The sequence below is a fragment of the Ranitomeya variabilis genome, chromosome 2 (assembly GCF_051348905.1).
Source record: "Ranitomeya variabilis isolate aRanVar5 chromosome 2, aRanVar5.hap1, whole genome shotgun sequence".
Lineage (NCBI taxonomy): Eukaryota > Metazoa > Chordata > Amphibia > Anura > Dendrobatidae > Ranitomeya > Ranitomeya variabilis.
Genome location: NC_135233.1, coordinates 59,829,200 through 59,841,612, shown reverse-complemented (window position 1 = coordinate 59,841,612; position 12,413 = coordinate 59,829,200). Strand labels below are relative to the sequence as shown.

Genomic DNA, 12,413 nt, shown 5'->3' with positions numbered 1-12,413 from the left:
TTGGCAAAAAGCTGAGTCTTCTCCTGGGACAACTTCAAATTGTCCACCACCTGCCCCCAAATCTGATGCAACCTCTCCACCACAGCATCCACTCCAGGACAATCCGAAGATTCCACCTGACCGGAGGAAAATCGAGGATGAAACCCCGAATTACAGAAAAAAGGAGACACCAAGGTGGCAGAGCTGGCCCGATTATTGAGGGCAAACTCCGCTAAAGGCAAAAAAGCAACCCAATCATCCTGATCTGCAGACACAAAACACCTCAAATATGTCTCCAAAGTCTGATTCGTCCGCTCGGTCTGGCCATTAGTCTGAGGATGGAAAGCAGACGAGAAAGACAAATCTATGCCCATCCTAGCACAGAATGCCCGCCAAAATCTAGACACGAATTGGGTTCCTCTGTCAGAAACGATATTCTCCGGAATACCATGCAAACGAACCACATTTTGAAAAAACAGAGGAACCAACTCGGAAGAAGAAGGCAACTTAGGCAGGGGAACCAAATGGACCATCTTAGAGAAACGGTCACACACCACCCAGATGACAGACATCTTCTGAGAAACAGGAAGATCCGAAATAAAATCCATCGAGATGTGCGTCCAAGGCCTCTTCGGGATAGGCAAGGGCAACAACAATCCACTAGCCCGAGAACAACAAGGCTTGGCCCGAGCACAAACGTCACAAGACTGCACAAAGCCTCGTACATCTCGTGACAGGGAAGGCCACCAGAAGGACCTTGCCACCAAATCCCTGGTACCAAAGATTCCAGGATGACCTGCCAACGCAGAAGAATGAACCTCAGAAATGACTTTACTGGTCCAATCATCAGGAACAAACAGTCTACCAGGTGGGCAACGATCAGGTCTATCCGCCTGAAAATCCTGCAAGGCCCGCCGCAGGTCTGGAGAAACGGCAGACAATATCACTCCATCCTTAAGGATACCTGTAGGTTCAGAATTACCAGGGGAGTCAGGCTCAAAACTCCTAGAAAGGGCATCCGCCTTAACATTCTTAGAACCCGGTAGGTATGACACCACAAAATTAAACCGAGAGAAAAACAACGACCAGCGCGCCTGTCTAGGATTCAGGCGTCTGGCGGACTCAAGATAAATTAAATTTTTGTGGTCGGTCAATACCACCACCTGATGTCTAGCCCCCTCAAGCCAATGACGCCACTCCTCAAAAGCCCACTTCATGGCCAAAAGCTCCCGATTCCCAATATCATAATTCCGCTCGGCGGGCGAAAATTTACGAGAAAAAAAAGCACAAGGTTTCATCACGGAGCAGTCGGAACTTCTTTGCGACAAAACCGCCCCAGCTCCGATTTCAGAAGCGTCGACCTCAACCTGAAAAGGAAGAGCAACATCAGGCTGACGCAACACAGGGGCGGAAGAAAAGCGGCGCTTAAGCTCCCGAAAGGCCTCCACAGCAGCAGGGGACCAATCAGCAACATCAGCACCCTTCTTAGTCAAATCAGTCAATGGTTTAACAACATCAGAAAAACCAGCAATAAATCGACGATAAAAGTTAGCAAAGCCCAAAAATTTCTGAAGACTCTTAAGAGAAGAGGGTTGCGTCCAATCACAAATAGCCCGAACCTTGACAGGATCCATCTCGATGGAAGAGGGGGAAAAAATGTATCCCAAGAAGGAAATCTTTTGAACCCCAAAAACGCACTTAGAACCCTTCACACACAAGGAATTAGACCGCAAAACCTGAAAAACCCTCCTGACCTGCTGGACATGAGAGTCCCAGTCATCCGAAAAAATCAGAATATCATCCAGATACACGATCATAAATTTATCCAAATAATCACGGAAAATGTCATGCATAAAGGACTGAAAGACTGAAGGGGCATTTGAAAGGCCAAAAGGCATCACCAAATACTCAAAGTGGCCCTCGTGCGTATTAAATGCGGTTTTCCACTCATCCCCCTGCTTAATTCGCACCAAATTATACGCCCCACGGAGATCTATCTTAGAGAACCACTTGGCCCCCTTTATGCGAGCAAACAAATCAGTCAGCAGTGGCAACGGATATTGATATTTAACCGTGATTTTATTCAAAAGCCGATAATCAATACACGGCCTCAAAGAGCCATCTTTCTTAGACACAAAGAAAAAACCGGCTCCTAAGGGAGATGACGAAGGACGAATATGTCCCTTTTCCAAGGACTCCTTTATATATTCTCGCATAGCAGCATGTTCAGGCACAGACAGATTAAATAAACGACCCTTAGGGTATTTACTACCCGGAATCAAATCTATGGCACAATCGCACTCCCGGTGCGGAGGTAATGAACCAAGCTTAGGTTCTTCAAAAACGTCACGATAGTCAGACAAGAATTCAGGAATCTCAGAGGGAATAGATGACGAAATGGAAACCAAAGGTACGTCCCCATGCATCCCCTTACATCCCCAGCTTAACACAGACATAGCGTTCCAGTCGAGGACTGGGTTATGAGATTGCAGCCATGGCAATCCAAGCACCAACACATCATGTAGATTATACAGCACAAGAAAGCGAATAATCTCCTGATGATCCGGATTAATTCGCATAGTTACTTGTGTCCAGTATTGTGGTTTATTACTAGCCAATGGGGTGGAGTCAATCCCCTTCAGAGGTATAGGAGTTTCAAGAGGCTCTAAATCATACCCACAGCGTTTGGCAAAGGACCAATCCATAAGACTCAAAGCGGCGCCAGAGTCGACATAGGCATCCGCGGTAATAGATGATAAAGAACAAATCAGGGTCACAGATAGAATAAACTTAGACTGAAAAGTGCCAATTGAAACTGACTTATCAAGCTTCTTAGTACGCTTAGAGCATGCTGATATAACATGAGTTGAATCACCACAATAAAAGCACAACCCATTTTTTCGTCTAAAATTCTGCCGTTCGCTTCTGGACAGAATTCTATCACATTGCATATTCTCTGGCGTCTTCTCAGTAGACACCGCCAAATGGTGCACAGGTTTGCGCTCCCGCAGACGTCTATCGATCTGGATAGCCATTGTCATGGACTCATTCAGACCCGCAGGCACAGGGAACCCCACCATAACATCCTTAACGGCATCAGAGAGACCCTCTCTGAAATTCGCCGCCAGGGCGCACTCATTCCACTGAGTAAGCACAGACCATTTACGGAATTTTTGGCAGTATATTTCAACTTCATCTTGCCCCTGAGATAGGGACATCAAGGCTTTTTCCGCCTGAAGCTCTAAATGAGGTTCATCATAAAGCAACCCCAAGGCCAGAAAAAACGCATCCACATTGAGCAACGCAGGATCCCCTGGAGCCAATGCAAAAGCCCAATCTTGAGGGTCGCCCCGGAGCAAGGAAATCACAATCCTGACCTGCTGAGCAGGATCTCCAGCAGAGCGAGATTTCAGGGACAAAAACAACTTGCAATTATTTTTGAAATTTTGAAAGCAAGATCTATTCCCCGAGAAAAATTCAGGCAAAGGAACTCTAGGTTCAGATATAGGAACATGAACAACAAAATCTTGTAAATTTTGAACTTTCGTGGTGAGATTATTCAAACCTGCAGCTAAACTCTGAATATCCATTTTAAACAGGTGAACACAGAGCCATTCCAGGATTAGAAGGAGAGAGAGAGAGAGGAAGGCTGCAATATAGGCAGACTTGCAAGTGATTCAATTGAAAGCACACTCAGAACTGAAGGAAAAAAAAAAAAAAAAATTTTTCAGCAGACTTCTTTTTTCTCTCCTTTCTCTGCCAATTAATTTAACCCTTTGTGGGCCGGTCAAACTGTTATGGTTCTCAATGGCAAGAGAACATAGCCCAGCATACATAGGAACTAGCTCTTGGAAGGATGGAAACTTAAACTGACCATGAACTAAACCTGCCGCACAACTAACAGTAGCCGGGTAGCGTAGCCTGCGTTTTATCCCTAGACGCCCAGCGCCGGCCGGAGGACTAACTAATCCTGGCAGAGGAAAATATAGTCCTGGCTCACCTCTAGAGAAATTTCCCCGAAAGGCAGACAGAGGCCCCCACATATATTGGCGGTGATTTAAGATGAAAATGACAAACGTAGTATGAAAATAGGTTTAGCAAAATCGAGGTCCGCTTACTAGATAGCAGGAAGACAGAAAGGGTACTTTCATGGTCAGCTGAAAACCCTATCAATACACCATCCTGAAATTACTTTAAGACTCTAGTATTAACTCATAACATCAGAGTGGCAATTTCAGATCACAAGAGCTTTCCAGACACAGAAACGAAACTGCAGCTGTGAACTGGAACAAAATGCAAAAAACAAACAAGGACAAAAGTCCGACTTAGCTGGAAGTTGTCTGGTAGCAGGAACATGCACAGAAAGGCTTCTGATTACAATGTTGACCGGCATGGAAGTGACAGAGGAGCAAGGTTAAATAGCGACTCCCACATCCTGATGGGAACAGGTGAACAGAGGGGATGATGCACACAAGTTCAATTCCACCAGTGGCCACCGGGGGAGCCCAAAATCCAATTTCACAACACAGATGCTTATCACCTATGCTGTAGATCTGTTGTAATTATGGGAAACAACTAGTGATGAGTGAGTGTACTCGTTGTTTGGGTTTTCCCGAGCACGCTCAGGTGGTCTCCGAGTATTTGTTAGTGCTCGGAGATTTAGTTTTTATCGCGGCAGCTGAATGATTTACAGCTACTAGCCAGCCTAAGTACATGTGGGGGTTGCCTGGATGCTAGGGAATCCCCACATGTATTCAAGTTGGCTAGTAGCTGTAAATGATTCAGCTGCCGCGATGAAAACTAAATCTCCGAGCAGTCATAAATACTCGGAGACCACCCGATCGTGCTCGGGAAAACCCAAGCAACGAGTACACTCGCTCATCACTAGAAACAACACTTTAAATAAACCTATCCAATTACTAGTGTTCTTTTTCATTGTTTTTCTACCTAAATTTATTGTTGAACAATCTGATTTATGCGAAAGTAATAAAGAAAAGCCTGATGTAAGTATCTGATGACATTATCCATTAGATTTCTCAGGAATAACTTGTTAAAGGGAACCTATCCCCAAACAGTATTGACCTGCAGAGTTGGAGTCAATCTGCAGATTAATAGCATTCTATAGCTGTGCGGTCACTGCACTGAATGACCAGCTGCCGGGAGGAAATAAAAATTATTCCTCCCATCAGCCTCTGGTTTACATAGAGGCGGCTGCTTTAACCACATCCCTGTGCTGACTGAGAGCCAGCTCAGCAGTGTATCAGTACAGAGTCGGCTGTCAGTTAGTGCTAGGGTGTGGTTACAGCCGCCGCTAACTATGTACTGAGTGGTGGCTGTTACCATGCCTCTTTGAACGCCAGAGGCTGCAGGGAGGAATAATGTTCATTTTCCCCTAGCACCCGGGCTTTGAGTATGTCTGCCTCGTGGCTTTAGAACTCTATTAACATGCAGATTAACCTCATATCTGCATGTTAACATAATTTTTTGACATGACAGGTTCCCTTTAGCATAATACACAAATTAATTATTATTATTAGCAGTAGAAATTATTTATATTATTATTATTGCTATTATTATTATGACTATTATCTAAAAATGTAAGAGTGAAGCGAAAAATAAATTCTATACTTCATCACTATAATATATGATTTTTTTTATAGAACTGAATAAGTTGAAAGGGATGCTAAGCTGCTGAAGTTGTATTTTAATTTTCTTTTTTTTAATGAGCTCATGCATAAAAATAATGAGCTGATTGTACCATGAACTGATAGTTGAAAGTACAGTTCAATCCATCTATAAGGAAAGAATCTCATTCTGTATGGGGATGAGATATTTGTTTAGTTGCTTAAGCCATTTATACAATTGGCAATGCTTTTAACATAACTTGTCAGTTCTATTGAAATTGATGTTGTTATATCTTTCCAAGTAAAGAGGTTTTCTTCTATTTTTCCTTTTCTTTTTCTTTCTTTTTTCTTTAAGCTAGGCTATTAAGTGACTGAATTTAACCCACTTTATATGCTTCAGATGTTACATACATATATTATTTTTTTTTACAGGGAAGGAAGAGTACATCGCCACATTTAAAGGGTCCGAGTATTTCTGCTACGACTTATCGCAAAACCCAATTCAGAGCAGCAGCGATGAAATCACGTTGTCGTTTAAAACCCTTCAGAGGAACGGACTGATGCTTCACACAGGAAAATCGGCAGATTATGTCAATCTGGCCTTAAAAAATGGAGCCGTGTCTCTGGTCATTAATTTGGGGTCAGGGGCCTTTGAGGCCTTGGTGGAGCCGGTGAATGGAAAGTTTAATGACAATAACTGGCATGATGTGAAAGTAACAAGAAATCTGCGTCAGGTAACAGTAAAATGGATGAAAACGTTATTCATTTTGTTTACAACACAGCTAGGTAGCAAAATATTCTCGAGGTTAAATATACTAATAAATATTTTCAAAGCTTGTGAAACTTGAGCAGGGGCAGACCTAGAAAACACCAAGGGCCGTCTATAAGGAAGTTATTGACAGACATAACTTATACTTGGTCAATGAGTTGTTGAGTCCTATAGATTAAGTTTTTCAATCGTATTGTATTTATTTAATGATAATTCACCTTTATTATACTTGTGTAGTTATATAATTGTCACTATTAGGACTTTTTTCATCTTTTTTTAAGATTTAAAAGGATCTATGATCATTTACGTTTTCTTAATTTTTGACCATGCAGGTATATAATTACAGGGAATTTCTCAGAGGATTAGGTTGTCCTTTTTTATGGGGCATTTGAACCAACTTCGAGAACATCTAGAGTTCACTGTTCTAATAAGGGCAAAAAGTAAAAAAGGCTTTGAATATTTACAGGGTACTTGTCACCAGAAAAAAAAAAACTATTAATCTGCAGATATGAGGTTAATGGCGTTATTAAGGTAACCTGCCTGGCGCAGCATTTTAGGCTACTTTCACACTTCCGTCGGTACGGGGCCGTCGCAAACCGTCGTCCCGACGTACCGACGGACGTTGTGCTAAATTTAGCACAATATGGGCAGCGGATGCATTTTTACAACACATCTGCTGCCCATTGTGATGAGCGGGGAGAAAGGGGCAGAGTTCCGGCCGCGCATGCACGGTCGGAAATGGCGGACAGGTCACACAAAAAACGTTACAATGAAAGTTTTTTGGGGGCACATCCACCAAAACACGACGGATCCGTTGCACAACGGATGCGACGTGTGCCCATCCATCGCGATCCATTGCTAATACAAGTCTATGGGCAAAAAACACATCCTGCAAGCACATTTGCAGGATCCGTTTTTGCCCATAACAACAGATTGCAACGGAGGACAAAAGACGGAAGTGTGAAAGAAGCCTAACCGAATGCTACGGGTAAAAAATAAACTTAATTTCTCTCCTTGGCATTCAGGTACAGGGGTGGCATCAGTACTGGGGCAGACACCACTCTGAATAAAGAGAGCAGCAGCTGTTAACGCTCCCCCAGGACTGACTTACAGTCACTGTGCATTGCGGCCGGCTGTCAGTCAGGGCCGGGGATGCGGTTACAGCTCCCAATCTGTATACGGAGAGCAGTGACTGAACCCATGCTGGTGCCACCCCCTTGACAGAAACCGGAACGCTGTTGGGAGGAATAATGTTAATTTAGTCCCCACAGCGTTCAGCTAAATGCGGAGCTGGGCAGGTTAGTAATGATAATAAACTGCAGGTAAATAGCATTTTTTCTGGTGACAGGTTTCCTCTTAAGAACATAAGCAATTGGCAGAATGTGATGTTACCCTCCATTTATTCCAGCGATGCCACTCTGGTGGTCATTGCCGATCTCTGATTACTTTCTATAGTGGGATGAGCCATCTATGTGAATGTCACTGCCTCTAACACCATTGATAGATTGCTGTCACGGGTGCATGGACTGCACAATATCGCTATAGAAATTAGCAGAGATCTGCGACCATTATAGCAGCAGTGGGAGATAACCTGGGTTAAATTTTTTATTTTATTTTTGCCAAGTAATCCTATAAGCCTGTTCCGCCTGGTGCTGGTCTCTGCTGGCTCAGAGAAGTCACAGACTGCTCCTACCAGAGATCCTGCAGCTTCACTTGACCTCATGTCAACAGAGCAGTTCTTTCTCTTTCACACTTCTCTGTCTACGGGGTGTCACTGCCAATGTCATGCCAGTTGACAACCGGCTCCCCGCTGCCTAACTGTGGGGAGCTTGTTGTCAGTCAGCATGATGTTGACAGTGATGCTCTGCTCACAAAGCAGACTGGAAGAGGAAGAGCTGCTCTGTTGACGTGAATTCAAATGTAGCAGCAGAATAGCCCACAGGAGCAGTCTGTGACCTGGCAGAGATCAACACCGGGCATAATTGGCAGGTAGTTAGCTACTATCTGTCTGAAATTTTTTAGCCCCATAGCAAAAAGTAAGAAAAATCCCAGACAACCCCTTTAATACTATCCTTCTAAAATTTGCTGAATAATTGGGCAAAAGACAAAAAAGACTGATAAAAAGTCTGATGGGCACTCGTACTTCCTATGTAAAGATTCCCCTTTGATTTTTTTTGGAGGTGGGTCCGCTCTTAAAAGTAAAATCCAATATATTTGTTGAAATGCTTAAAGTGAATGTCTACCTTTAAGTCCTTAACAGCAAAGCATTTATAGCCAAATTTGGGCCTTTGGCATCAAAGAACAATATTTTTTTCATTCTGACGCAATTATATGAAGACTTGTATTTTTGTGTAATGAGTTACATTTGTCTATTGTTTATTTGGGGGTACATAACTTTTTTATATTAACTTTTCTTAACCACTTCAAAGGATATATTGAAAAAACTGTGATTCCTCCAATATATTTATTTATTTTTTATAGCATTTTAAATGCTGCATGGTTTTATGCAGTGTAAATACCAAAGTCTGCATAACTGTTTGTTGGCACAATTACAGTATTGTATTACCTTTTAATTATTATTGCCCATTTCGAGATTACAATTATTTATATGTAGCCACTGTTCAAGACATAACATTTGTTGTGTATTATATCATTTTACAACTTTTGACCAGTAACCTATGAGACTTCATATTTAGGCATTGTCTCATAGGCGTATAGCGATGGCAGCACTATGGTCCTTTAATAGGTCCTTAGCTACAATGGCCACCCATCGGTGTTCTGCAATTTCATTCTTCGGGCACTAGTGAGATGCCAACGAGAGCAATTTCAGTCTGTCCAACCCTTTAGATGCTGTGATAGCTAATAACTGGAGCATATTGGGGGTTAAACATCTAGGATCAGAGGTTATGCTGACCTTGGCCATAAAAGTTGCAGCCTATCTCTGACGATCTATAAAAAAAATTAATCAGCACAAAATGGTAGACATTCACTTTATGCATTAAATGAAACAATATATTTTTTTACAGGCCAAATTCAATGTAAAAATATATATTTTTCTCAAGCGATAAACATACTAAATAAATGGATACAGTATATCCCCTCTTGCCAGCAGGATGCAGTTTTCTTGCCTGTTATCATTGCTGACATCAGTTGGATCGAAATTTTAGCTCTACACCCTGCCTGGCAGCTTAGGATCTTTTCAAGTCCCAGTAGCTTAGATAATTCATGAATGATCCAAATCCTCCCTTTGCTTACACAGAGAAGGATACTATGATATGCCTGTCCCTGCTGTGAACAAAAGATCAGAGTACAGTTCTGTCCAAACCAAAAAAAACACAACATTAACAGTGAGAAATCTATTTTGACAATAATTTGATTTTGTATTTTTTTTTAAATTCGAATATTATATTTGGAATTATAAAATTATTTTTTTTCTATACTGTAGCGGTAAGATTTAAATTAATTTTTTCAGCTCTGTCAGCTCTCCTGAAACGTCTGTTTTTGTAAAGACTTGTATTTTTCATGAAATAACAATTTTGGAGCATTCTTGTACAACTGTTTTAGTTCCTTGGTTTCTTCTTGAAATTTTTCAACAAATTGACAGCTGGGTGTTAGCAGTCTTCTTATTAAAGAGGTACGTCTGACACTGTCAGCGCTGATTGTGCAGCACGAGAGTTTATAGGAACACATCGCCAAGAGTGATGAGCGCAAGTGCTCATTACTCGAGTTTGCCTTGGGTGCTCAGGTATGCACAGAGTATTGCGGGGGATCGAGTGACATCTTCAGGTCTCCACTGCCGCATGTTTCGCATCTGTTTAAACAGCCACAAAGCATGTGGGGATTACCCGACAAACACAGGCAATCCCCACATGTTTTGTGGCTGTCAAACATGCTACCGTGGAGACTGGAACATATCACTCGAGCTCCCGCATTACTTGGTACATACTCGAACCCCCTAGGCAAGCTCAAGTAACGAGCACTTGCACTCATCACTAATCGCCAACTGGTAATATTTAGTTTTCAGTTTATTGAGAAATGTATACAGAGATATACACAGAAATCATTGGGTCTCACATCAAATGTTAGGATTGTATACTCTAAAAAAATATTCTACTGACTACAGCTAAATAAAAGAGGAATTGCACTAAGTTCTATAAAAGATGTTCCAGAATTAAAGTATTATGAGGATTACATTTTTTACGTGAACTTATCACAGAATTCATACTTTCCGAACCATAGGAACCATGAATCAGGAATAGACTCCATCGTTGCTGGTATCCATGTTTTATTCTGATACAAGGCAGAGTTTAGAGAAAACAAGGGTTCCGATTCATTTAGACTGGCATTTTGTTCAATTGTCTTAATGATGGGCTTGAAGGAATAAGATGTGCCTAATAAGGGTACCGTCACACAGTGGCATTTTCATCGCTACGACGGCACAATTCGTGACGTTCTAGCGATATAGTTACGATCTCGCAGTGTCTGACACGCTACTGCGATCAGGGACCCTGCTGAGAATCGTACGTCGTAGCAGATCGTTTGGAACTTTCTTTCGTCGCTGGATCTCCCGCTGTCATCGCTGGATCGTTGTGTGTGACAGCGATCCAGCGATGCGATCGCTTGTAACCAGGGTAAACATCGGGTTACTAAGCGCAGGGCCGCGCTTAGTAACCCGATGTTTACCGTGGTTACCAGCGTAAAAGTAAAAAAAACAAACCGTACATACTCACCATCTGATGTCCGTCAGGTCCCTTGCCGTCCGCTTCCCGCTCTGACTGTCTGCCGGCCGGAAAGTGAGAGCAGATCACAGCAGTGACGTCACCGCTGTGCTTTCACTTTACGGCGGCACTCAGTCAGAGCGGGAAGCAGACGGCAAGGGACCTGACGGACATCAGATGGTGAGTATGTACGGTTTGTTTTTTTTTACTTTTACGCTGGTAACCATGGTAAACATCGGGTTACTAAGCGCGGCCCTGCGCTTAGTAACCCGATGTTTACCCTGGTTACCAGCGAACCTCGGCATCATTGGTCGCTGGAGAGCGGTCTGTGTGACAGCTCCCCAGCGACCACACAACGACCAGGTCGTATCACGGCCAGGTCGTATCGCAGGTCGTGATCGTTGGTAAATCGTATAGTGAGACGGTACCCTAATTCATAAAGATATGCACACCACTTAATGAATTAGTTGCATCTTTTCACTGGCATGTGTCTCCGTGTTCCTTGCCAAAAATGTTACTCCAGTCAGGTGACATTTCAAGTGAAAGTTACGTTACAACTTTTGACAAATTTATTAAGCTGGCTTTACCCCACTTTTACCTGCCCCAAAGGGGATGGAACTGGCTTAAATATTTTTGATAAATCGGACTCAGAGTTTGAAAAGGAGCTGACATCATGGAGAACAATCATCTGGGTGGGTCACTTCTGGTTTCACATTTGGCTCAGGACGTTTTACAGGTCAATGCCAATTTGTATACCCAATCAGCTCTATCTGAGACACTCTGACTTGGATCCCCCAGATGACTGTTCTTAACTATGTCTATCCAGCATTAAGGGAGCCTGTCCCTGATTTGTGCTACCTGTCGTGCAGACTACATGAATTACCTGACAGTCACCCTTTACTAAAACAGACATGTCAGGAGACCTTACATCTCCTCCTTAAAAAGGGGTCTATTTTTTTCCCCAGAAACAGAAATTCTTGGTCTGCATCTGGAATTGCAGACCCAGCCTGTTCACCTAAGAGCTTTACTGTACTGGCTCCTGGCCAGTAGGAGGAGTGATGATGTTTCTGAAAAGGAGCTCACAACCTCTTTGGCACAGGCGCAAGAGTACTACTACTATACATAGCAAGCCTAAATGTACAGTCATATCTTGCCCAGTACTCACATGGGCTATTAGCTGGAGAGTATAGCTTTACTGTGGAAATTCTAGTATATATATAAAGCAAAATCATTTTTCAGCAAAGCTTGTGTTTACAATAGAGCATAATCTCCATCTTTTTTTCAGACCACAGACTGTTATTAGTTACAGTCTGATGTAAAAAT

General features: G+C 42.6%; 1 protein-coding gene and 1 long non-coding RNA gene across 11 annotated transcripts in view; one reads left to right on the top strand and one right to left on the bottom strand.

Moving 5' to 3' along the window:
* The window catches only part of NRXN1 (neurexin 1), a 1,786,277-nt gene that overhangs the window by 557,252 nt on the left and 1,216,612 nt on the right, over positions 1-12,413 (top strand). For all 10 annotated transcript variants that reach the window (XM_077282466.1, XM_077282464.1, XM_077282462.1 and 7 more), the window contains one exon: positions 6,036-6,337. In XM_077282466.1, the coding sequence (XP_077138581.1) occupies positions 6,036-6,337 (302 nt within the window). The remainder of the gene's footprint in view (positions 1-6,035; positions 6,338-12,413) is intronic.
* The window catches only part of LOC143804400 (uncharacterized), a 29,743-nt gene that overhangs the window by 7,774 nt on the left and 9,556 nt on the right, over positions 1-12,413 (bottom strand). The window lies entirely within an intron of this gene.